This window comes from Hippocampus bargibanti, linkage group LG04, assembly GCF_051943395.1.
Source record: "Hippocampus bargibanti isolate YZ-2025 linkage group LG04, ASM5194339v1, whole genome shotgun sequence".
Classification (NCBI taxonomy): domain Eukaryota; kingdom Metazoa; phylum Chordata; class Actinopteri; order Syngnathiformes; family Syngnathidae; genus Hippocampus; species Hippocampus bargibanti.
In genome coordinates this window covers 17,180,001-17,207,791 of record NC_142737.1, presented here as the reverse complement: position 1 = coordinate 17,207,791, position 27,791 = coordinate 17,180,001, and the positions used below count along the sequence as shown (strand labels likewise).

At 41.3% G+C, this 27,791-nt stretch overlaps 1 protein-coding gene across 4 annotated transcripts in view; it reads left to right on the top strand.

The window, feature by feature from the left end:
* The window catches only part of ebf2 (EBF transcription factor 2), a 47,207-nt gene extending 23,259 nt beyond the window's left edge, over nt 1-23,948 (top strand). For 2 of the 4 annotated variants that reach the window (XM_088994442.1, XM_088994441.1), the window contains exons 7-16: nt 16,287-16,368; nt 18,270-18,411; nt 20,596-20,726; nt 20,845-20,971; nt 21,177-21,265; nt 21,383-21,448; nt 21,672-21,846; nt 21,957-22,139; nt 22,210-22,380; nt 22,554-23,948. In XM_088994442.1, the coding sequence (XP_088850568.1) occupies nt 16,287-16,368; nt 18,270-18,411; nt 20,596-20,726; nt 20,845-20,971; nt 21,177-21,265; nt 21,383-21,448; nt 21,672-21,846; nt 21,957-22,139; nt 22,210-22,380; nt 22,554-22,585 (1,198 nt within the window). In that variant the 3' untranslated portion in view covers nt 22,586-23,948. Of the gene's footprint in view, nt 1-16,286; nt 16,369-18,269; nt 18,412-20,595; nt 20,727-20,844; nt 20,972-21,176; nt 21,266-21,382; nt 21,449-21,671; nt 21,847-21,956; nt 22,140-22,209 lie in introns of all 4 variants that reach the window. The other 2 variants (XM_088994439.1, XM_088994438.1) reach the window with 1 other exon arrangement.
* The last annotated feature ends 3,843 nt before the right edge of the window (nt 23,949-27,791 follow it).

Below are 27,791 nucleotides of genomic sequence, written 5' to 3'. Positions count from 1 at the left end.
ACCTCTGTCCGGCTGCGTTTCGGTGCATCACGGCATATCGAAGAAAACTTTTCTGCGCATGACGGCCGCAGGCCAGCATCCCTTATCCTCACCCAGGCAGAATTTTGATCCCAGCACATCCCTGTGTGCATTTAATATGATACTATCATAAATTCTTTCGAAACGTAAAATAAGAAGACTTAAAGGACAACCGACGTCTCCGGACTAGTTGTGTCCATAATTTGTAAAATGGCTTCAAATGACTTCTACTGAGCGTATTTTACAAAGATTCCACCGCATATAGCTATATTTTACGCTTTAAGACTCGCGCTGAATATTCAGGAAGTCTTGTTTTTTAGTTGGTGACGATTCCGCACGTGACGTCACTAAAGGACCGCCCTTGATCGTAAAAAAGACGCATTGTAGCGGTCCTTACATCACGTTAATGTATTTTGCTGTACTTGTTTGGTCTGGGGACCTCGTCTTGCACCCAAAAGCCGCTAGAAGGCCAGAAGAGGGCATCCACGCCCCATATAACGAATTTATCAGCCTGTGGAAACGGAGGTGGCCACAGGACGTCGCCATTTTGTGCCTCTTTTTTGGGGGTGAGAGATTTTCCCCCAATGTTGCCTCAAAATGGCACAAATAAACTCTTTAATCGATTGCAAGCGTGTATGCTTTCGTCTTCAGAACTATTTGAATCATATTCATCACTGGATGTGTAACAAGAAAGCATATTCTCCGAATCTGAAGTCATTGTTTTGATTCACTAGCAATGCAAGACGTCTTGGTGTGACGTCACGAAGTGGGGGCGGGACTTTCTGAAAATGGCCAATTCGCAGCTCAATTTTTTGCAGATGTTGGACACTTTAAGTCATTTTTATTGGTGTTTTGCATTTGAATAAAATATCATACTGCGTGTTTTGGGTATTTTAGATGCTAGACTGTCAAGTCTTTACAAGACCTGTCAGATGACGAATATAACTAATAGAAAATGTATGAAAGATTATTGGCTGTATATGTGTGCACAAAAATACAATTACATAGGCAGTGCAATGCACCATTAATTTAAATGATAGCAGTTTTTTGTTCATGTCATGTTGAAATGAGATACTTGACAATATTTGACACTACTTTATGAAAGTGCTACAAATCTTCCTAATAGTAAAGAATTTGAAACAATCTGATTCATATCCCCGCCACTCACATATTTTCAGTTGGATTCAGGTGTAGAATTTGATTGGTTAATCAAAAAGTCTTTCTTTTGTTGATTTGGTCGGATGGTTAGAATGAAAATTTATCTTCTTTTTTTCCAGCGTCAAAAGTAACTGCTATTTGGAAGGCTTCATAATAATCCCTTCCATTTTGAGTCTAGTCACAGTTTCAGCAAAAGAAAGACTTTTTGTACAAAGGAAAATATCTGGGCCCATCTACTTGACTCATTCACTGCCATTCCCGAATGTATTTGTTGTGTGTAATGGGGTCTTTTGCGACCCCGTTCCTTCATTTTCCCACTATTCTTTGTGGAAAATGTGGGTAATAAAAAGAAATAAGAAGTTCCCTCTCAAAGCGTTTAAACTCATTCACTGCCATTCCTGAATGTATTTGGGAATTGGAAAGCAAGACGCGGAGCACCATTCCCAAATTTGTTTGGGTTTTGTTTTTTTGTTGTTGTTGCTGGGAGCCTGATAAAGCATTGGTCAGACGTCTGGCAATGTTTTTCCATCCCACGCAGGGGCAGCATTAGCCTTTTGTACAGCCCCCATTTCAAGCTCAGATAACTCCAGACCCATATAATGGAGAAATGAACTTGTTTTTCTGATGAAAGAAGAGAGTCGAAGGTTTCTTACACGGCATTGAATGTTTATGTAGTCCTAAAACGCAATATTCTGTGGGTTCTGCAATTTGAGTGAAAATGACAAAAACCCTGGCACTGGAGTGGATATTTTTGCACATCTGGCAGTGAATTAGTGAAAATAAAAGCACTCACGGGGCGACAATGTTATATAGTGCCATAAAAAAAACCTTTGCCGACAATTCCAAAAGGCATGTTTGTCACGAAACCAGCACTTCATGTTGCAGTTACAAAAGATGAGCATAGTGATATCGTAGCTGAAACGACCGCTTAAGTCAACACCCGTTTCTTTGGCTTAAAACCTTCAAATGTCTGCGAGCAAGTATGCTGGCGAACACAGTAGTCCTTCAGAATTTTGCCAATTTTCATCTGGCAAAAAAATTAAAGTCCAACCATCAATTGAAAAGTAAAATATCAAAGTGCCATTTTTTGCTCATCATATGAAAAGCTCCATGGATTTAAGACGCCAAGTTTTTTTTTATAGCAGCATTATTGACGTGATGACCTCCGAGCTCCGAGTTATATTGGTTGTGAGCCCAAGATGACCTCTGTATTTATGAGTGGCTTTACAATGGAGACAAGCAGATGTCAGGATTCGTATTAGTAAGAACGGACTGTGTGCTTTGGATTGGAGAGGTCAGCATTCACCGGGAGGGCGTGGGTGCTTTTATATTGGGCTAAGAAGCGGAAATCAATAGCTGGTCATAAGGAGTGTGCGCAGGGATCCATCGCGAGGCGGCGGCCTTGTGTTGTGGGGGTAGGCGGGTGATCAATGGCAAGCACTATCTCACTAATTGATCGTGTTCCTAAGAGCGGTCTTTTTTAACAAGCCGGCACTCGGAGAAAAGAAGAATAATCAATAGGAATTTTCCAATGCTGTCAATATTGTTGTGTCCTCCCCCGGACTCAAAATGAGCTCGCCAAAGCTCGTGGAAGATCAGCAATTCTTTAAGTCGACATTTTAAAAGTGAGAAAACAGTGCACAACAGGGGACATTGCTGTTTTTTGGGTGATTTTTAAAGAAGCTTGTTCTGCTTTTCAAGATTTTTGTCCTCCTTTTAAAGCATTGTGTCACAGCTTGACTTCAGATTCTGGACTGCGAGTGGAATCCATTAGTCTTAATCTGGGTTTGTGGGTTGTATTGATCCATTTGTTGTCTTCTAGTTCTAGTTATGTACATGCACCGCTGTGTGTTTTGTGTGTGTGTGTGTTTTCAACTAGTCCAGCGATTTCCCCCCCCCCCACACAGAATGAATCTCTTTGACAAAATACCCAAGTGGCATGTTGAGTAATGCCGATACTGTTTTTCAAATCATAGGAATATGGTCACAATATAAACATAGGTCTCTTTGGTATCATGTAGTAAATCTGTCGCCAACGTTTCTTTGAATGGATTAACACTGTCTGGGTAGTTTGACAAAAAAACTATTCAGATATCGCCTATTGTTATAGATGTAAATGTCTTGTGGTGTCTCGGAGGCCATCTGTTTCAATGGTTGTGGCTCCACCTGCTTGAGCACGCCCAACTTAAAGCCATTTCAGAAACAATCTACACAAGTGTTGTTTCTGAACACGGCTGTTTTCTCAGCAGCCTCGATGGCGTACCCCTGGGCTCAGAACAGTTGGGGGGGACAGCTTCCTGAACACTGACTTCCGTTTCAGAGGAAAATCCAATCACTCTCTGGGAAAGAACATTAAACTTTCATCCCAAAAATAATTGTAGCAACACTTTTGGACCGTGTTGGAGGTCACATTCTTTTTATGTCCCAGATGTATACTTGATGTACCACAAAGCTCGGTTAGGTCGTCAAAGTACAAGCAGTCCAAAGCTGAATGTGTGGGACAAAAAAATGTGAGTGTATCAGATGTGCCGTGTGAGTGGAGCGGAGGTGATGTTTCTGATCAACTGCTGAAAGAAGACTTTGAATCGCTTCTCGATAGTCGCCTCATACAACAGTGTATAGATGGATATGTAAAAAGAAGCTGAGCAATTGTTCTTATCACTATTGTTTTTATTATGATTATTATGATTGTTTTATTAATTAAAATGTGTAAAAATGTGTCCAGTCCATTGCCAGGGTTTTTGTCATTTTCACTCAAATTGCAGGACCCACAGAATATTGAGTTTTCGGACTACATAAACATTCAGTGCAGCGTAAGAAACCGTAGACTCTCTTCTCTCATCAGAAAAAAAGAGTTAATTCCCAAATTATATGGGTCTGGAGTTATATGAGCTTGAAATGAGGGCAGCTGTCCAAACTACAATGCAATACATACACATTGGTTGATATAGTGCTTTAATAACATCTGAAGTTGTAACAAAGCGCTAACATGGAAAAAAGGGAAATGTTGCCCCCTCCTGGAAGGCAACCAGAACAAATTCGGGAATGGCGCTCCACGTCATATTTTCAATTCTCGAATAAATCCGGGGATGGTAGTGAATGAGTTAACATGGACACACATTTAACATAATAATGGTAATTGTTTTGCGCGCTTAATGCAAACAATAACAAAAAAAATAGTATTTTGGATCAATTGACTGCAAGACGACAGTGTGCTATCGATCATAACCATGAACATGCATTTCTATTTTCCTTTTCTGACTGTGATCTGTTTTTTTTGGTGCTGATATTTCATACTCACAACTAACTGAAATTAGAACCGCTTTGAACGGAAAAATATAATTTACGTTTCCAAATTTCAAGTCTCTTGACACCGTTTCTTAGAACACAAATATAATGGCTTCATAATCAATCAAGAGATGCCTATTTTGCTGAATTTATGTCTGCCTAGCATTTCAGCTATTCATTGTATTACTCACTGGAGAGTTTAAAAATAGTCAATGGAAAAAGTATTTTTACCTCCACTATGGAGGTCTTGTTTTCACCATTATTAGTGTGCGCGTTTGTCTGCTGGTGGGGTTGCACACAAAAAAAACTGCTGTGCTGATTTTCACCAAACATGGTGTGCAGTATCTAATGCAAGTCGAAATAGAGAAGAAAAACATTACATTTGGGTCGAACTTGTTGTTGTTCAGTCTGCCTCAGTAAAGCTTTGCAGTCTTTCTAATTGTGTCTAGACAGGACGATTGTCTTGCTTGATTTACAGTGGTGGTAGTTGAAGACAAAAATGCACATATTTCTATGCACATATAAAGTTAGGTCCACGGGTCCCTCCGGTCCGCTGTCACGGTCTCTCCCAGGTGGTCAAACCTTGGACACTCTCTTCACGCCCCTGTCAGTAAGTCCATCAGATAAGACTTAGTGTGGGGTGGTGGTGGTGGGGGCTGGTAGGGTGTGCAGCCCTGCGACATGGCCCTGAGGCTCCAGTGCACAGCACCTCACTCACACAGGCTGGACCACTGAGCAGCTGGCACAGGACCATGGGATGCTTCCTCCCGGGGGGTGCGATGCAAAGAGAGGAAGGAGACAAAGACAGACAGGGAGAGACCATGCATCGTCCACAAAATACCGCTTTTACGCTTTTCTTGACAGGTATTGGCTGAGAGCCTCGTCAGTCATACTGCTAAAAGTTTACAGATCTCATGTCAGTCTCGAGCAAGAGCACAGGGGAAGCTTTGATGAGAGAAATACTGCAATGTGGGGAGCTTTTCCTTTGAGTTTGTGTGCATTTGTGTGTTCAATTTGAACGAATGAAGTGTCACCACTTGTGGCAATAACAGGTTGGTAAGTAAATGTTTGGATGAAGACATGAAAACTAGGAACTTTGGTTGTTATTGTTGTTGTGACATGGCGGCATATGCCCACACTGGTCACTATACACACATGTGACACCGGTTTGGTTGTTTTCAAAGGCCGTTTTACCATTTACAATGAAAAGAAAAATAATCATTTTGTTTTTGAAAAATTACACTTTCATTCCACATCATTGAATCACCCATTCAAAACAAAATTGATGCTGCACACAGATGGCAAAACTATTTTAAGTGTATACTGAAAGGACAACTGACGGCTTTTGGGTGCAACACGAGGTCCCCAGACCAAACATTACAGCAAAATACATTGACGTGATGGAAGGACCGCTACAATGCGTCCTTTTTTTCGGTAAGGGGCGTTCCTGACGTGACGTGACGTCAGGAATCGTCACTAACTCGAAAACAAGACTTCCTGAATATTCAGCGCGAGTCTTAAAACGTAAATGTAATGCAGCGATATGCTGTGGAATCTTTGTAAAATACGCTCTGTAGAAGTCATTTGAAGGGATTTTACAAATTATGGACTTGTCGGTTGTCCTTTTAGTAAAAGCAAAATCAATGCTAGCATATTTTATTGTGATGAATGAGGAATACGTTTTTCTCCAAATCTGTTCTGGTCATCATTTGGGCAAAATTGTAGTTACGGTTTCCTCTCGGGGACCGTTTTGAATTTGGGGAAGCCATTAAAATGTTTAATCACCTCCACATATTACATACAGAGCACACAACAAATTAATGAAGAACTAGTTTTCAAATCTGAAGTCAAGAATAACGACTGTTACTGTGGTTTACGTGGGACAATTTGAAATTTTGGTTCAGACTTTAGCAAGCATCATGGAAGTTTGATTTGCTTTCACAGGCCGAATAAAATGATGTGGTGGGCCATCTTTTTTGGTTTTCAAAAATAGGGAGTAAAAGTTAAAAGTAGCATGTTCTTAAACAAAAAAAAAATGATTCTGTGATGTTGTGTAAATATTTTGTGAATCTTGTGGAGCTTCCAAAGTAGCAGGAGCAATGACTCCCTTTTATCTGACTCCTAATAGGGTTCACTTTGTTTTGAGCAGTGTGAAGATTAAGTGGATGGGTTGAGAGGATCAGAAGAGGGCATATTAGCATGATCTGGAGGGTAATTCAGATTGCAAGCAAGTGAGCGCTATTGTGATGCGGTCTTATATGATATGTTACTTTCCCTTCTACAGGATTGGTTCTAAAGAGAAAGTTCTCAGCATCGTCATCTATTTTGCAAACGTCTCTTGTCATACCTATAGCATAATCGAGGTTGTGTGTGTTTTTTTGCGTGTGTGCGTGTGCGCGTGCTTTTGTGTGTGTTTTGAAAAGTCAAAGGCCAGTTAGTAATGGTATTCAAGTACGGGTGTTTTCTTTGACGCGTGTTGTTGGAGCACAAGTGTGTGCTTGTGTGTGTGTGTGCACGTGTGTGTGTGTGTGTGTGTGTGTGTGTGTGTGTGTGTGTGCGTGTGTGCGTGCACGACGGTCATCCTCCTGTGCTAAGGTCTTAAATTTCACTAATGACTTAACAATGCTCCCTGGTGCTGCGCATGCCTCCCAAGCCTCCCAAGTTTGTTTGTTTGTCTGTTTAGCTTCAATCTGGACAGGCGATGGTCTCGCAGGAGTTAGATTTGGCATTTTTAAAGAAAACATATTTAGGAATACTAATATTTACACTTTAGGAAACCTAAAACTGTTTTATCCTTAGGATTCTTGTTGGCTAATGCCAGAAGATATCACTGTTCTTTTCTATGACCTCCCTTGAAATAATAAATATTGAAAAAAAATCATTCACATTAGAAATACTGTACTACAGTGTTTATTTTATGTTATTTTTATCAAGACTGTTTGTATAGGTGAGGCACATAGTTCTCCTGCCTGATGACAGGGGGCGCTGGTGATTACTGATTCTTCTTGTGCCTCCTTGGCTGCAGAATAATAGAATTAGTGAGAGCAAGCTACAGCGAACAGTTAGCAAGTTAATTGCAACCATCCAGTAATTTTTTTCATGTTGCTTGGCCTTATTTTCAGAATGGAGGATTACATATCTAAATTGAAAGAAATATAGACTTTTAAAACTGTTGCATCAATAACCGAAAGTTATTGATGCCTTTCTTCAGAAGGAGCGGTGCATCGACTTCAATTTTAAGTAAAGGTAACACGATAATCACGTTTTTTTAATTCTTTTTTCTATGCTGCAGTTTATTTAAAGAATGTTGTACTGACATTTTAAACAAAACATGTTAACTGTTGCCAATCAAATGGTGAATAAGCTACTCTGTAGAGTTCATATGTTTGTAAATCTGACTGTGATGACGTCAGTGCCTCACCAGCAACGTCAGTGCCTCACCAGCAATGAACCTCACCGCACGTCACCCTATATATATATATATATATATATATATATATATATATATATATATATATATATATATATATATATATATATATAGTGATACCTTGGCTTACGAACTTAATTGGTTCCCAGAAAGTGTGTGTAAGATGAAAAGGGTGTATTCCAAACATTAAAGTGTGTATTCCAAACATTAATTTCCCATAGGAAACCATTAAAATGAGAATAATGTGTTCCCAGGTCCCCATAAAACATAATTTTCAAATAAATGAGCCTTAAAACTACACACAATATACCTTATTTTATGTATAATAAATGTGAGGCTAAAATGATTACTTGTGTGCTCTAATTGTCTCTCTTGTGTTTCATCATTCGCACAGCAGATGTTGTGGAGCTGCTCTTCAAGGAGGAGGAACTAAATAGGAGTCTAGATTTAACAATTTCAATGTCACAATAAACTTGTGGCTGTGTGCATGAGTTGGTAGCAGGCCTGATGAATCTGTCAGTGCCGAGGGCGGGGTGGGGGCATGTGACTGCTGACAGGCTACCAGCAGGCATGCTGTGAGCCCCAAAAGTCGGTTTGCTCCCCCAACAACATCAAGCAAGTCCGACCGGCTCTCTGCTCCTCTTTACCTCTCGTCGTCCTGGACCTCGCACATTTGCTGCGTATTAGCCACAGACAGTAAATTACAGCACCCTGGACCGCTGAGCGATTCCATTCGCATCTCTTCACACGTTCCTTCACCTCCAGGCAGGACCATTATCCAGCATACCTCCTCGCAGTGTGTGTGTATGTGTGTCTACCTCCCCGACTTCTCTCTCATTTTGATCTGTTTTCCTCTCCACTGTCTGTCAAACTCATCCTGGCTTTTTCGACGCTTTCAACCCTGTCAGATTTCTCTTCCCTGCCTGTCTGTCTTCCTCCTCATCCCCCACCCTTCCATTGTGTCACGCTACACGGCATTCCCTCCCTCACACGTCTCCCCCTTTACTTTCTTACAAGCAGGTCCCTGTTGTGGAGACTTCACAGGTTTCCCATCCTAGCCCCCCCCAAATTCATCTCCCCCTTCTCTGGCTTTCAGGAAACAGATGTTGTTTGTCAGATCTTATCATTACTGGCTAATTAAGAAGACATCTCTTCTTCTGTCACTTCGACTGTTCTCTTTCCTCTCTTCTCTCATTTGGCGTCACCCATCCCTGATCCACGCTTCCTCTTGAAGAAATGTTCAGGGGTCAATTTCTGATTTACACATGGACGCGGTGAAACTGATTCGTGTCTGATTGGAACTGAAAAAGCCTGATGGTGTTAGCGTATCACACATGACCTTCTGGCATGTTCAAATCTGTTTAGCTGCAAAGGAGGCTCCATGTCACCATTTTGACAGTTCTGAGAGTATATTTTGAATGCTCGTCCCTCAGGAGGAAGCAAACATTCTGGGAGAGGTCAGACCACTGAGGGGACTACTATTCCCTGTCCTGGTTGTGAATGCATGTTCTACAGACTGAATATCTTTTCATATCCATCTTTTTGGCAGGGTGGCCGCTATCCCTAGTGGTGGCACTGTTTTGGTTAAGCCAGGGTGACTTCAAATCGGATTCAAGTCAAATTAAAAGCCCATTTATAGCAAGTAAGACCATGAAGTCACTTGAGGGAACACCTGAGTTCCTCTTATTTTGATTCCTTCTCGCAGCCTCTGCTACACATGAGTGTTTCACAACTCTATAAATCAAGGTTAACATGCTAAACATTCACTTTTGTCACAGTTATGAAGTTTAGAGGTGGGACACAGTCGACCCAGGCTTTTGGGAATGCCAAAGTCGCCGACATTTGGTTTTCAAAACAAAACCACCAGATATCCAAAACCAATGTTTTATCCGGTAATGTGATTTGGGTGAAAGGAGACCGAAGTGAAGGCACCATGCAGTCCATTTAACACAAATCATTTAGTATTTCACACTTTTTTTTCTTTTCACCTAAATTCTTCCAAATGATTCCACTGCCATGCATGGGTGTTCAGGGGTTTCCACATTCTTTAGTTCAGATCTCTTCCTCTTTTTCGTTTACAAAACAATACAATACATATTGATTTATACAGCGCCTTAACAACAGCTGAAGCTGTAACAAAGCGCTTAACATGGACAGCTATCATATACAGGAAATAAAGTAGTCACAAAGAGAGTAGAAAGCACCAGGAAGTGACACCAAGATCAAGTCGGAATCATCCTGAGTTGAACATGAGAGCGTACAAGTGAGTTTTGAGATGGGGTTTAAAGATCTTCGGGTGCCTGCATGGGTCAAAACGTTTGATGCAATGGCAATTCAAAATTTATCTTTGGTGTGAATTAGAGTGTCGCACGAACAAGAGCCTTGTTGATTTGTTCTGGGCAACCCTCCATAATTGCCCAATGTCATATGGCCCAAATACACGATGCTATTGAAATGTTGGCAGTTTCTGGCATTAACAGTCTCACCCAAGTCAATGAAAATTCACATTTGATTGGGTGCAGAACTCATCTGCAATGAGCAAAAAGAAAAACAATCAACAAGGAGTCAGTTTGGCTGTGAGAAGCTGATGCTTGTGATATGGCTGTATGTTTTAAGAGTGGAGTTGTTTGTGTGCGCGTGTGTGTGCGTGTGTGTGCGTGTGTGTGTGTGTGTGTGTGTGTGTGTGTGTGTGTGTGTGTGTGTGTGCGTGTGTGTGTGTGTGTGTGTGTGTTGGGGGGGTCGACTGGAAGGCTGATGTGAAAGGTCCTGTGGTGGTATGCGACAGAGGGTGTATCAGTTCATTGAGGGTTTTCTGTGCCCCATTAGCAGTGTCAAAGGTCATGTGCCCCGGGTGTTAACCCTGGTGACCAGTCTAGCTTCCAGTCTGCCAGGGGACCCAGGTCCAGGGGTATTTATTACTGCCCCCCCCCCAAACATAGCTCTCCCCACAGAGGAAAACAAAACATCTCCAATCCTCCCCCCTCGGCCGGTCTTCGGCCTGGGCACATGTACTAATTGGATGCATATTCATACACCGATGCATGACGAGCCATCTGTAGACGTGTGCCTCTGTGTGAAACATATCCTCGGTTGAAATGGCTTTGTCATAATTCTCACCCAAAACCACTGGTTGCAATTTGGTAATTTGCTTTTGCTTCTGAGTAATTGACATTCTGTCATAAATTGTGTGTACATTTATTGATTGCAAACCACATTTAGTAGATTTTTCCAAGCAAATGCACACGTGTACGAGGTAGGTCTGCGCGGCTTTTATTCATGTGTGACACAGGCATGATGCATACATGCATTTGTGGGCCTGGTGTATGACTTAGTGCTCCCAGTGTGTGAGTGTGGCAGTGGAAGGCTCTCAGCATGTCAGTATGTTTTAATGCTCCACATCTGGTTTCCTAATTTTCCCCCCACCATGTTGGACACTGTTTTTTTTTCTGGGTGGTGTGTCGGTTTTGTACGTGCGTGCATGTGTGTGTAAGGGTGGTGGATATTGAATGAGTGATAGCCGCAAATACAGGACATCAATAAATCTCCATCTCTCTTTTTCAGCCTTTACCGCTTTTCCATTTTTCTGCGATTTTATTTATATTGAGGGTTTCAAGGCTCAAAATAAAGGTCTTTGTATTGTTGTTTGCAATATAAAATGTGTATTTGGACCCTCAAATGACACGCAAAACTCTGAACCAGCTTGCGTTAATGTGGCAAAATGCAGAGTTGTCAAATGTTACAAAATCAGTGAACGCTCAATTTGATCAGACCATACCACATCAAGATATTTAATAAGATCTTACCAGATGAAAGGCAGGGTGTTATTGCCCCATAAGAAATATGTCTACATAGTTCTTTTTCAGCATCACACCCCCAACAATGTATTTATTTATAAATCTATGTACGTTCATGAGGTAGGTATCCACCCTGTTCCAATACAAAACTGTACCTACTTCCATGTTTGTGTTGCCACTGTGCCCTATGTCTGTTTGTAAGGTTAAAGGAGGGGCAGGGTGAGTCTTTAGCTATTTGCGTAGTAGGGACACGTTGAGAAATAATCTCAGAGCGTCCACTGGTTCACTGCAACAGCTTGGAAACTTCGAGTGTTGCTGAAATGTGTAGTTTGGCTATTTAGAGTGCATTAAAAAACAGAAAATAAAACACAGTGCACGACGTTCTTGGGACACAGTGCATCAGTGCTGGCTAAATTCGGAAATGATTAGGATCGTAGCACACTCTATCGCTCTAATCACATCCATTTTCAGAGTAGTGCACAGGCATCAGCGTGAATGTCTGAATACACCACAGTTAGGTTGCAGTCCAGCTCAGCAATGGATAATGGACTTAATAATAATAATAATAATAATAATAATAATAATAATAATAATAATAATAATACGTCTGTGTAAGCTCTCAGTTGTACAGGAGTGGTCCATCGATGAGAAGGTTTCTTCAGCCGTCATCTGTACAAAAGTTTTGTACAGATGACGGCTGAAGAAACCTTCTCAATAATAATAATAATAATAATAATAATAATAATAATAATAATCATAAAAAGATCCACATTTTCCAAACGAAATCTCTCAGGTGGCAAAAGTAGAAGAGGGTGATGAGCCCGGTCCAACTGCTAAATGAGCACCAGCCACAGGTTGCAAGTGCAAAGGCTTCATAATCTTGGCCAAAATCATCATCCCAAACATGAGTGCTAAAATTATTTACTTCTACTTCAGACGTTTTCTAATATCCCCTGCACATTATTGATATATTATGAGATTTAAAAACTAAATGCAATCTCATGTTGCATTTCTTTGCCCCCAATTGTGGAACTATTTGCACAAAGTGGGGCCTCCTTTCTGGGCATTTTTCAAAAGCACGTTTAGGTTATTAATTGCATCTACACGTTAACTGTATATTGTCCCTGTAAGTGTATATTATTTATTTAAAGCACTTTGTGAGAGTCGAAAATAATCCAAATTAAAGTAACATTTATTCACAGATAACAGAATGTATGAGGAACTAATTTCATTCCATTTTTTCCCCTTTTGTCACACCCATCCGCCCATTCTTACCCTCAGACAGGTCATGGGTATGCTGGAGCCTATACCAGCTGTCTTTCGGGTGTAGATAACAGACATAGTGCTCAACTTTATTCTCTTCCTTTTAGGAAAAACTCTGCAACATAGAATGAATCAAAACAAAACAAAATAAACAAAGAAAAAAAAACATCAAGACCTCAGCTAGGCATCGATTTAAAACATCTTATGTTTTACTCCATGAAGCGGGAAGTGGCCCAGTAGCCACCATAAATATAGTTCCTCACAATTTTGTTCCCACTTTTGTGAATATTGCTTCGCAGCGCCGTTCTATGTTTTTCCGTCTGGCCGCATATACTTACAGTACGTGAGGATATAACCAAGGAGTTAAGAACCCATTTCGGAGTTATGTAAGGTTTCTATAAATATTTGGCATCACATGCCTCAACGGTTGGCACAACTGGTAAACGTGCATTTACAATGAACAAATGTGTGATGTCTTTAATGCCGAGGTGAAAAGTCAGTTGTGTCAACAATCATTAGCGTTGATGAATGCCTACGAAAATGTTCTTGGATGTCTTGTGATGCTAAGGTGTAGCCTTTGTGATTAAGCCCATATGTAAAGTTGAGCGGGTTGCCATTATGTGCAACAGATGCCCAGTGGTCAAAAAGTAAAAACAGAGAGTCCCAGAGGAAGAAAGAATGGCAAATTTACATGTATTGGGTGATTGTTGATATTTAAGTTGAGCAAGTTGTCACCATTTGGATAGTGACTGCATGCTGCGAGGCCCATGTTTAGTCTTGGGAAGTGAAACAGATGCAGACAAAAGGGGTTAACAGAGATGTAGAAGTGAAGACAGAAAAGAAAAAAAACAGACTCCCTGTGGTTCCAGTGTGGAATGTGATCCCTCGCTTTAAGACTTTTGTCTTTGCTTCGCGGCCGATGGGTGAAGTCCATCTGTGTAGAGTAGATGATGAAGAAGATCGAACTTGATTTTATTTCTCAATTTCCTGATTAATTGGTTGTCATATACACCACTTGGCATCGCTTTCACAATTTCATCCGTTTCTGTGTCAAGATTTTACCACAGATTTCCAGTTTCCTCACTGTTACTGAAATTGTCATTTACCATAGGCTTATTATACTAGAATTTTTAATGAACTAATACAAATAAATAATAAACATAGACACTCCTTTTTTAAAATCGCCATCTCTGAAAACCCTCTGCCCCCGATGGCATGAAGATCACTTCCACTTCTTTGTATCTTCTCCTCTTTATCTCCTCTTTGAGGAAGGGAAGGTGTGTTGGTGTATCACAATACCAAAACAAAAACAAACAACAGTAATATGAAACTTTTGCAACCACAATAGAGAATGGGATATAAAAAAGCAGAGGGTCCTCGACTTCTTATTAATTATGCAAGATTAGTCTAATTATAATTCAGCAAATGAATGTGTGGCAGAAGGTGCGAGGCGACGGGGCTGGAGATTTGCATGTTAAGTGGGCAGGGGAAGGCAGCTAATATATGCTAATTTATGCTTCAATGTCTCGCTTTAATTTCAGCATTTGCAGCTGTGTGCGTCCGAACTGAGGGGGGTGAAAAGTTGACTCAATGGGTTTTTTGGGAAGGGGTGGGTGTGGAGACAAAGGTGGGGGGTGTCAATGAATTGGAGTGTGCATGCACGCATGTGAATATGTGTTTGTGTGTGAGGCATCTGGTGTCATACAAACAATGAATGATGAGAAGAAGTCAACAAACAAGGTCAAGGGCCCTCAGAAAGTGCGCAAAGCCAAAGGTTGGAGGCAATCATTCCATCAGTGACCGGATTGGCTCAGTTGACGACATGAGTGGCAGTCGCTACGTCTGTGAAGTTTTTTTTTCTTTTCACCCTGATACTCCTTCAGCCAACTGCCATCACAATTTACCATCGGTAGATATTAGCTTGAGAAAAAAAAATCAAGTTGCAAACTTGCAGATGTGACCTTTGCACTTAGCTCAACCCAAAAGTCAGATTTACAATGTTATTCTCAAATTGGATGACAAAGATCTCAATCATAAATATTATCAGTTTCTGCCAAAAACAGTGTTGGTTATCCTTTGATGTAAGAGCGTAAATGAAGATATATTTAATACACAAATGAAGCCAGAAAGATGCTAACCTGGTTGTTCTGACAAGGGAGGAAGTTGAGCTGATATAGATTGAAGAATTTTTGTGTAAAAATGTAGGAGGAAATCGAATCTGATGGGTGTGTTCGAAACTCAGGGGTTAAAGTGAAGTTTCCACTCCGCTCTCCCCGAAGATAATTTATATTTACACAGAGCGCAGTGTGGGTGGGGGGAAAACTCTCGAAACCATTGTTGCTGGTTTTATTGGAGAATTAATGGTTGTGTTTCTCATCGGCAAGTTGTTCCATGGAAGGAATGGGCTTCTTATGGCCAATTGCCGTTTTAAGTTATTTTAGTTTGCTAAAGAGAGACAAATACCCCCCCCCCCCCACACACACACACACACACACACAAACACACATAATCATGTAATTCCCCGACATCTCACCTTGCAAGGCATCTCTTTTTCCTGTGTTTGAGTGGTACAGGATGTGTTCATGTTGTTAGCTTCTCCTTCGCATGGCTGTCTTCGCCTCTCAGCGTGGGGACTTTGGGATTGCGGCAGAGGCGCGTTGCCATGGCAGCGAGCTATGTTGCCGAACTGCTTACACCTGGGATTTGGAGTCTCTGCGTAGTCTCCCTCTCCCCTATTTATCCCGTCTTTTACTGTGTCTTTCTTTGGTGGTAGAGAGGCTATCATCAGCCTTCCACGATGCCTCGATGCAGCCTTCCTCACTCAAAATAAACTCACATGCATAATGAAACACGTGTACCTGCCAACAAAATTCATGTCCATGCCACTGCCGCGGTCTCCATCACTACTTTCCGTTATCTCTGTATTTCATGTCCCAGTTCATTCCCATGTGGCGGTTGGAGTATGGCGTTGTGGGATGTAGCGTTCCCTTGGGTGTGCAGGCTCACATCACTGGCTGCAGTTTACTTTGAAATACAACAAAGCTTTTCACCGGACTCCACTTCGTATTCTCATCACTTGGTTTCGACTTTAATAGCACTGGCTTAACAGACTATAAACTTAACGGCTGGGATTGATGTCAGTTATAATCAGATAGATATGCATCAACACCCACGTAAAACTGCACCCACCACAATCGTTTCTGAAAATAATGAATGTCTTGTTTGACTGTTCAAGTGTTGTTTCTGAGCAAAGTAATCATATCCGTGATGTTTTTCATGTTATTTCTTACTTGTTGTAGTTCTACAAACATGTGTCCTTATATTTACCTCTGCAGGTTCTTCTTGAAGTTTTTCTTGAAATGCAACCAGAACTGTCTGAAGACAGCAGGAAACCCCAGGGACATGAGGAGATTCCAGGTATCAGCAGATGAAGAACAAATGCCTTGTTGTAGGATGAGGGCTTATGATGAGATGTGGAAATCATTGCAATGCAGAGCACAATACTGATGTGAACATCTTTAGGTTTCTGCTTTTTATCTTATTGTCGTTTGTCGAAACAAGACTCACAATTTAATAATTCACTGCCAGCTAGATGTGTAAAAAGGTGTCCACTCCAGTGCCAGGGTTTTTTGTCATTGTTACAGGACCCACGGAATATTGAGTCTTAGGACTACATAAACATTGAAGTCAGTGTAAGAAACATTAGACTGTCTTCTTTCATCAGAAAAAAAAGAGATAATTCCTAAATTATATGGGTCTATAGTGATATGAGCTTGAGCCATTGGCTTATTGTGCTGGTCCCAAGCCTGGATAAATACAGAGGGTTGTGTCAGGAAGGGCATCCGATGTAAAAGCTTGGCCAAAACAAACATGCGAATCAAACCTCTGAAGATGGAGGACTGATTCGCTGTGGCGACCCGTGACGGGAAAAGCAGAAAGGAAAAGAAGTTATATGAGCTTGAAATTGGGGCGGCTGTCCAAAATACAATGCAATACAGTACATACATATTGGTTAATATAGCGCTTTAACAATAGCTGAAGATGGAACAAAGCACTAACATGGCGCTTTATCGGCACCCAAGCATGAAAAAAAACCCCAAAAATTCAGGAATGGCGCTTTATGTGATATTTTCAATTCCCGAATAAATTCGTGAAAAGCTGTGAATGAGTGAAGTATTTGCAAAAGACTAGTGAGGCGGAATTAAGATGAAATCAAAAAGGATGACTCCTGCGGTTTAAAAAAAAAGACAAAAGAAAGTATTTATATGTTTAAGAGAGGCTGCTGGGATCCAGGAAATAGGTTGAGGTGTTTCAGGAAGTTGTCAAGAATTGAATGATCGGCTCCAGATGGAAAAGGTCACACTCCGTGACCCAGGAAGTGGTCACCGGGGACACTGCTGCCTCACTTCCATTGCCATCTTTCAGCACCAGCGGCCCCTGTCTGGCATTCTATTTCTCCCGGCTAACCTTGTCCCCTTTTCCGTCTTGCGCGTTGTTCAGTGTTTGCTCTAACTCCTGGGATGTGACACATGCTGAGAAGTTATGAGCCCGCAAAGACTCTCATTTCTGGGTTAAAAGGTGCTCAGCGCTGGACACAAGTCAGCTGCTTGATCGATAATTTACAGTTATTTTTCTTAGAGTGACCCGCCCTTTCTACCACCTAAGCATGTGTTTTTTGTCTTCTTTTCTTTCCATTACGCTTTTTTTTCCACGTGCAAAATTATTACCATGTGTTTATCTTCAACTGCTGGAATGACTTTCTAAAAATGAATGATTAAAAAAGAATTAGACACAAAAAAAATATATTGACTCAATCTGATGCAGTTTTACTTTCTTTTTTTAATGAGCGCATCCCAAAACCGATTATCAGTTGGACGCACCACAACTGTGCTCTCATTAACTACGTTCATGTCATTTTGCATGGCAGATGTGTGAGAGAACCCCCACATGGTGTGTCCAGATGAAATTAGGGATGTACTATATCATGCCTTGATTTAACAGCCAGCAAAAGTTGGGAGATTTGCTCCATATGTTTGGTGTCATTGAAGGATCACGCAGCGATGATGAGCTGCCTGCATGCTATATCAATCACAAACTTAGGGGAAGCCCATATGGAGACCCAAAAGAGTCAATGCAGATATTTTATCAAGTTCTGACTGATGTAAGACATTGCAGACAGTGAAATCATATAGCATCAGCTCCGTGCCGAAACAAATTGTTTCACTTGAGGCATTTGCTGCTTGAAACCAGAGAGTCTAACTCTCAGCATGCGGTCCAAGTCATGCACAGATGCTCATACTTCATTTCCTCTGTGTCAGGTGGTCCTGTCCAGTACTGTGAGCGTGGACGGTCACGTCCTAGCAGTGTCTGACAACATGTTCGTTCACAACAACTCCAAACACGGTCGGAGGGCTCGCAGACTGGAGCCAGGCGAGTCTGCGGAGAATACTATGGAGTATGGTAAGACAATACTGTGTTACATTAACGTCTGTGTTTGCTTTCATTCCCAGAAACATGGCGGTATCATGACATATGCTTAAATTACTCAACTGTCATTCCTAATAATATTCTAAATAGATTTGTTCCGTATTGTACAGATTATTTTCTGTCATAACACTTTGACTTCTGTCATCAAAAATAAAGTACTGTATTTTCCTGTGTATAAGGTGCACCCAACAGCCTTGTCATCTGACTCAGCTTGATTCCGACTTGATCTATGTTTCACTCCCTGGTGCTTTGTACTATCTTTATGACTGCTTTATTTCCTGTATATGAGAGCTGTCCATGTAAAGCGCTTTATTATAGCTTCAACTGTTGTTAAAGGACAACCGACGTCTCCGGACAAGTTGTGTCCATAATTTGTAAAATGGCTTCAAATGACTTCTACTGAGCGTAAGATTCCACCGCATATAGCTATATTTTACGTTTTAAGACTCACGCTGAATATTCTGGAAGTCTTGTTTTTGATTTGTAGCAGTCCTTCCACCACGTTAATATATTTTGCTTTATTTTTACTTGTTTGGCCTGAAAACGTCATGTTGCACCAAAAAGAGCCAAAAGAGGGAGAACAAACTCCATGTAAGGAATTTATCAGTCTTTGGAAACGGGCTGATTAATTCCTCACACGGAGCTTGGTCGCCATTTTCTGCCTCTTTTTTGGTGATACATTTCCCCCCAATGTTGCCTCAAAATGGCACGGAATAAATTCTTTAATTGATTGCAAACATGTATGCTTTCCTCTTCAGAACCATTTGTATCACATTCATAACTGGATGTGGAACAAGAAAGCATATTCTCCGAATCTGAAGCCATTGTTTTGATTTTCCAGCATGCAAGACGTCTTGGCGTGACGTCACGAACTGGGGACGGGACTTTCTGAAAATGCCAAATTCGCAGCTCAATTTTTTTCCGATTTTGGACACTTTAAGTCATTTTTATTGGTGTTTTGCATTTGAATAAAAATATCATACTGCGTGTTTTGGGTATTTTAGATGCTATAAAACGTTTTTCTGATGTCAGTTAGGTAACAAAAAGGTGACGTCGGTTGTCCTTTAAAGCGCTATATAAATCGGGTTGAGTGAACGCTGGCGGGTCTTGCTGCCGCTGCTCACCCACAGAAAAATTTACCCTGTGAATGTGAATTGTCCTTGAAAGGCGCTTAGAAATCAAACATATTATTATTATTATTATTATTATTATTATTATTATTATTATTATTATTATTATTATTGTTGTTGTTGTTGTTGCTGTGGTTGTATTATAAACAGGTGCACCTTATATGTGAAGTAATATTAAGCCACAACAGGTCTTGTGACTGCTGTCAGCATCCACCGACTCCATTTCCCCATAGAAGATGTAGTGCGTAACCCCAGCTTCTACCGTAACGCCTTATAATGTGGTGTGCCTTATATTTGGAAAACTTTATATTATTATAATATTATATTAGGATTTTTTTCGTCATTCATTGAAGGTGCGGCTTATAGTCCAGTGCGCCTTATACATGGAAAATGTTTGAAAATACACCATTCATTGGGAATGCGCCTTATACTCCGGTGCACCTTATACACGGGAAAATACGGTAGCTGACATATTATTTGTCTGCCATGTTTTCATTTGCAGTGGTGTGTTTGACAAGACAAGTAATACTGTCGCATTTTATAAGGTGAAGTTCTATATTCAGTCGCTTAAACCAGAGTTGAACGAATGCCAAGTGGGAGAGTCATGAGAAACTGAATTAAAACCATTAGAGTGGAATGTGCCAGATATACTGACATCCAATTAGATCCATGCCGTATTATATAGCGTAAATTGTGTAAAGTCCCACATTTTATTTGTCAAATGTACACTTTTTCCGGGTCCTTCGATTTCCTCCCACATTCCAAAAAAAAAACATGCATGGCAGGCTGATTGAACACCTCAAATTGTCCCTAGGTGTTAGTGTGAGAGTGACTGGTTATTTGTCACTGTGTGCCCTGCGATTGGCTGGCAACCAATTCAGGGTGTCCCCCGCCTAGTGCCTGAAGACAACTGGGATAAGGTCCAGCACCCCTCGCGACCCGAATGAGGATTAAGTGGTCTGAAAAATGGATGGATGGATGTACACTCCATAATGTTGAATAATTATTTTTTTCCATTTCTATTCAGCCACACCTTGCATAAAAGCCATCAGCCCCAGCGAAGGCTGGACTACAGGCGGGGCCATGGTCATTGTCATTGGGGAGAACTTCTTCGATGGACTCCAGGTGGTGTTTGGAAGCATGTTAGTTTGGAGCGAGGTAAGAATGAGCACTTCTCATCTCATTACTATGGTGGACATTTCACATTCATATTCATTCTGCATGTATTTCTCTTTTCTAATTTATTTCCTAACATGAATGAGTTATTTTCTCACAGCTAATCACGCCGCACGCTATCCGCGTCCAGACTCCACCTCGTCACATCCCAGGGGTGGTGGAGGTCACATTGTCATACAAATCGAAACAATTCTGTAAGGGAGCCCCCGGACGCTTCATCTACACAGGTGCTCATGCAACAGATTGGGGATTTTGCCAATTAAATGTGGTGCAGGTGTTCTTGTTCACAGTGGGAACTTGTGAGAGATGTTTAAGTCATTGATTGCCAAACAGTGTGCTGTGAGATTTTTTTTCCCACGTGAAAGATGTACCTTTGGTTCAATTAAGGTTGGAAAACACCAGTTTAAGGTCCCAAATGCCTGTTTATTACAGCCCTGAATGAGCCGACAATAGACTACGGTTTCCAGCGGCTTCAGAAAGTCATTCCACGGCATCCTGGTGACCCAGAAAAAATGGCTAAGGTGAGAGACTTGTACTTTCAACTGTGTGCCAGTTATGGTAATGCTCAACCAAAAACATATTTTATTGCAGCATGGAACCGAATTTTTCAACATCTGAAATATTAATACTCTTTGCAGGAAATTCTGCTGAAGAGAGCAGCAGATCTTGTGGAGGCTCTGTATGGGAATCCACACAGTAATCAGGTAAGAAGCAAAAACTTTGGGCCAATTACCGTTGGAAATGACTCCACTTTCAGACTCTGTAGCCAAAATGCAAATGTTAAACACACATAAAAATGTCTTTCACACATTCCTTGATTTTGAGGTAAATTGATATTCACTAACTGTGTTTCGGAGGATTCATTTAACTTGCTTTATTGGTAGTAGAAAAAAAAAGAGACATGACACTGCGCTTCTCCCCTTGTAGGACATGTTGCTTAAAAGAGCTGCTGACATCGCAGAGGCCCTCTACAGTGTTCCTCGTCCTCACAGTCAGCTGCAAGCACTGCCCAGCTCACCAGCCCATGGCAGCGTCATGGGTTTGGGTTCCTACCCTTCCCAATTAGGTGTCAGCATCGGGGAGCCGGGGCAGAGCAGCCAAGGTAAGCGTAACGGCTCGTAATTTGAGCGCAGCTTTGTCTTATGCAAAAAAGAAAAAGAAAAAAAAATACTGGTGTGGACGTATGACCCAGCCTTGAAACATTTTCTCCAGCTTATATTCGCAACTCAAGCAGCTTATCGCCAAGAGGTTACCCCTCAGCTTCCACACCTCAACAGTCAAGCTACGGAGGCAGCGGGGCTATGACGGGAGGCTACGGAACCGTTCCTATGACCAGTCTAGGGGTTCCTGGCTCACCTGGCTTCAGCAGCGCTTCCCCCACGGGATCACCCTACAGTAAGGCTTTTTGCCCAACATGATATGATGATGTCAAAACCTGAGATTAATGTCGTGCTCTCGTCCGCAGTCATGCCCTCCAGCCCGACCATACCAGGAAGCTCCAGCTCGTCATCATCTCTGTTGCCTTTCTCCTCTTTCCCTTCCGCTGCTAAACAGAAGAGCGCTTTTGCTCCCGTGCTCAGGCCCCAGGGTTCCCCTTCCCCCGCCTGCCCCGCCTCAGGCGGGAACAGCTTCAGAGGTAGCCATCCGACTCACTATCTGACCCCGCTCTCCGAACTCACGAATGCAGTCTAACCCCTTCGTCTAACCACGGCAAGCTTTGACTGACCCAGATACACAAAGCGGTTGGAAGTGCAGTACATGATTGCAAAATTAGAATCATGGACTTGCATATTTTTTTTTTCTCTCCAGCGATGACGGGCCTGGTTGTCCCCCCGATGTAGCAAATCTACCCCAGACCACTGCTTCACTTAGCCCCTCTTTTGGCACTAAGAGGGCAGGCAGGATGGAAATATGATCAGTCGCAACCTTGACTAACTTTGCAACCTGAGGCCATCCCACCATTGTTAGTCCCCTTTTAAGCGAGTGGATGAAAGGGAAAATGTTGAAACTATCCAAAGACAAGACATCTTTTCCAGAGGTAGAGGAGATAACTTCAACCCTATTACAGGCAGGCAAGGTTTCTTTGCAAACCAGACTGGACCATACCACACTGTGACACGAGGAAAACCACATGGTCCTATTCTACCACAAGCTTCAAAAGCTCAGTGTTTTGTTCCGGTGCGCTACCACATGCCATATTCTGCATTCTTCCATCACCCGCCCCAAACTTTTGCCAGAGATGTATACACGAGCACTGAACGTTTTTGAATGATGGACAGCTCTGAAAAGTAGGGTGCTATTCGCCTGTGGACACTTTAAACAGCATGTGTGTACACTGTCTGTGAATTAGCGACATGTTTTTTGCAGTAGACTTTTTGAAGACAATTTACATTCCAGAAAACAAATAATAGACCCTTTATTTTTTGTTCTGATCTCTAAGATTTTGCAATTGTTTGTCTCAAGGGTTATCGATAAAGGAATTCTTATATTGATTTATTTAAGTCCAAGCAATTTAACTTATTATAGCTAGTTTAGTGAATAATATAAACATGTTTTATAAAAGTGATTCTTTTTCCCGACTTTAGATTATGTTAATTGAACAACATTGCCATTCAATTTGAATATTTTGACTATGTTTAGATTTCATCAAAAATTTGTAATTACATCGCTGCAGTTTTGTAAGCTCTTTGCATAACCACGATTACAGTTGTGCTTTATGAGAAAGTTCTTTGTCCTTGTATAAAGGGAAAAAATGTTAGTTAGCATTATTTCATGTGTAATGCATGCTTTGTTGAACCAATGCGACGCTGTACTGTAATTATGTCATCCTACAATGAAAATTTGACACATTAGCATACCATTAAGATTTTCAGCTTCATTCAACATGTTTCTGCAGAGCACCAGTAACTATGCAGTACAGTAAATGAAAGCACAATAAAAGGCATCAGTACACAAGTACAACATATTACTTATAGTTACTGATATGAAACCGTGAATGCCAGTTGCGGAATGTGAAAACATGCAGATTTAAACACATTTGTAAATTCATTTCTAGAGTTTGGTTAACTTTATTTATTTAAAAATATTAGACATTTTAAGATGTTTCGAAGCCATCATTTTCATTAAAAACGGTACAAACATGGTGCAAATGTGATTTGTATATCGCAAGGTGTAATTATATTTTGTGCTCCAAATAAAATAATGAAACAAATCATTCTGCATTTTCAGCTTTTAAAACTTGATCGGGCTTACCCCGTTAATTTGAAATTGAAACTTCGATCAATTCCAAAAGAAACCAGTCATTTAGAATTTCCTCTGGTGTCTTACTGGATATATTTTTGTGTGTATTTCGACCTGTTTGCTTGCACAGCGTTTATTTTGTCTACCTAGCCGCAGCATCTTAATTGTGATGCGAGTGTTAAAGACTGAGCAGAGCATGTCAAGATAAACAACAACACCCTCCTCCATCCCCCATCTTTTTCTGCCTTTCTCCTCTCCAATAAGCCTCCTTGTCTCTGAGGACTCACCCTCTGGGGGCCCCAAGTGAGAACCACATGAGCCTCCCTCCAAAGCGGCCTCTGCCTGCACCTCCTCCTCATCTTTCGCCAGCTCTGAAAATGCACTTACCGAACATGTGTCAAAGGGTTTCCTTGCTTTTTTAAGTCTTTGTTTGGCAAGAGGACTCCACTGTGGTCTCCGTATCTGTTTTGTTCCCCTGAAATGGCCCTTCTCCGTTAATGTAATTAGCACTGGTAAAGGAGAGCAGTTAATTACCCACTCTATTTTGATCGGGTAATTAATGTAATGCCAGGAAACAGCAACTGTTTCATGAACAGAGCGCTCAAAGCAGTAAGGGGGCCGACTAGCACCCATGCCTTTATATCATTATATTTATGGATAAACAGAATCATCTATTAGGACATAAGGATCGAGCTCACCTGGCAGTCATGTGACTTCAACCGTAGCACCATCTTTGTTAGCAAAAAAACTGTCTGCTTGACTCTTCCCCACTTTGGTATGGTGTTAATTTGCTGAACTAAAGTCAGCTTTGTTCCCGATGCCACGGCATTCATCTTACTGAGTGCTCCTCCTGCCCAGCGGTGCGGGAGCCATATGCTCCTTCTCCACTTGACTGTTCTCACTGTTGCCGTTGTGGCAGAAGCATCAGCGCCATTTACTGCCTTCTGATCACAGTTTGGATAAAGACAAGATGAGATGCCACCTGCTACAGAGGCGTCGCACATCACACTGCACCGCTTGGAAAGAAACTCGGCATCTGTTCTAATGAGAGCAAAGACTATTGTGATCTTTCATTATTGATACTGCATGTGAATCGATGAGTTTCAAAGTTGAAGGCACAGTATCCTTCACCTTCATGTTTAAAAAAAAGAAAGAAAAAAAAGCAGACATCCCTGTTTAATCTCAAGGGAGGTGTTTGTGTTTATATACCCAATTAGCCCTCCGGCCACAGCATGGCCATGCATTAGACTGACATTAGCCCGGGGTGCAGGCAATATGTGTGTGTCTAAAATATGCAGCACCCCATTCTCATTTGAGCCAGGCCTTATTAGTCCGCATGAGGCTAAGCTTGACAGGGGCGGCCGGCTGTTTTGTCAAAAAGATTGGCGTCCACGCACAGCCACTGTCCTTTGACTTGAGCCGGTCAGTAAAACCTGCGTTGTCGCCCATTAGACCATTGGACCCCAATTCCTTTTTCTAAAATGAATCCCCTGCCCCTTATGCCATTCCCTTGGGTGTCGGTAGAGTGGGGTGGCAGATGGGACAGACACAGAGCTGCCCCATGAGACCCTGCCCACTCCCTCCGACTAAATACACACATACAACACGTATAGGTGCACACACTCAGACATGCATGCATACACATATGAATAAGTAGCGCGCGCACATAAGCACACACGACACAGCAGCAGCAACAGCAACACACAACTTCCCTGCCCCCAGACGCAAGCCTCATCTGTCAGCCGGCCGCTTTTGTCCCGAGCACAGGAGGATATTCTGTGAACGCAGAGTGAAGTCTCTGTCGCTACCTCTCAATCTGTATTCTGTCCAGTCAAAGGGCTGAACAGTAATCATGTTCATACAATGACAGCCTTATATGGTCTTATTATAAGTCCTTATAAGTAATTTATTAGATAAAGTTGCCGTTATGTTCCTCAAACCTTCATTGGGGGAAAAAAGGGGCAGTGGACCACAAGTCTGTTGTATACTGTTCGTACTTGTAACTTTTCTGTGCCAAAGTGTTCATTGTCTAGGTCACGAAATGTGTCAAACAAAGTCACATTAATGTCACCTATTCAAATCCAGTGCCAAGGGTGATAAAGGAGATGCAAAAGAAAGACTGGTGAGGAGGGAATGGCTAAATACTGTCACTGAAGTATCCAAACGTTGTAACCGAAGAGGTCTCATTGCATTCGGTAAATTAAGTCAAAGTAAAAAGGAGTCTTGCGAATAATTACGTATGTACAAAGTCAAAAATAAATAAATAAATAAATAAATAAATACTCATGTACTGAGTAATTTCTGAGTGACTTCTGATTTTTACATTTTTAATCAGAGCAGTAATGCCAAATAGACAGAAAAATATAAGAACGTGTGCAAATGTATATATAATCTAACATCACTTTACCTAAAATAAGAATAAACAAAATGATACGAATGAAAGCACATTCAACACCTAGTCGTTTTGAATAGAAAAATCATACTCTCTTTCAAGTTACTTAGGAAACTTCAAGGAAACGTTTTTGGTCTCTGAAATGGAAAATGTGTATATATCATGGAGCTAAAACAGTTTATATTTGGTACAGGTGTGGCATATTTCTTTATTTTCAGATTGTATAGATGACCTGTATAACATTTTGCTCATTTCATGCAAAATCAAGATCAAATGTTCCCTTCACCTCTGAACTTTTCTTCAAAAGTTGAGGTGTGCATAGATATAGAACATAATACATTTCATTCAAACTTTTGAAAGTTTTGAATCCTGTTTTTTTTGGCTTCTTGTTTGATTTTACATGGAATGACCCTTTTCCACATGCTGCATGTAATCTCTGCAGACTTGTTTGATGATTTCATTATTTGAGTCAATCAACAACGGAAAACTTGTTTATGATGATACTAGTGCAGCGTGTTCTACCAAAGACACATTCCTTGTGTGTTCTACACACTTGGCCAATAAAGATGATTCTGATTCTGATTCTGAAAGGTCCAATTAGAAAATGACTACAAATATGTTATATAATTTCATTTGGGAATGCATATAGTTTCTCATCACGTGTTCATTATTTTGATATCATTTGGGGATCTGTTTGTTGTGTTGCCAAAACAATTGGGTTTTAGCTAATCAAGTAAGTTTTAAGGCTTTTTAGAAAATGTTTTATATTATTTTGTTTACATGCGTTTTTTATACGTGTGTGTGGTAATTTTCCCTCTTCATTCTACATAATATTTAAAATGTGCTGGATAAAAGGTTCTGCATAATGCATGTGGTCATCAGGGGCGCGCTTTGCTTGAGGGTGCGCGCCCGCGGCGGAGGTGAGTCGAGCCTTCGTGGCGTGGGCGGGTCGGTGGGTGTGTGATTAATTACAGACTCGGCGTGTGACTGAGGTGAACTCCGTGGTGGTACTGTCTGCCTCCGACATGGAGGGAAAGTCTACTCCGCTAATTGACCTGGCTTCTGTAAGGCCATCCATCAAACGTGGCCCCGTAAGAAACACATTATTCAGAGGTACGTTAGTTAACCATGGCCGCCAGTCATTACCCGTATTAACTTCTCTGCAACTCTCAGCCGTCGCACGTCGTGAAACTCGCGACTCCAATTGAATTAGGTGACAACATAACACACATATATAGAAAGCTCCCTCACTTTCGCTGTCTTTGTCTCTCTTTTTATGGCTTTATCAAACTACGTGACTTTTTTGTCGGTCACAGGCCAGACTTCGCGTCCTTCTGTCAAGTTAGGTGACGGTAACCAGCTTTCAAAGTCATGTCGACGTCGCCATTACGTGCGCTTTCCTATGTCAGCAAAGG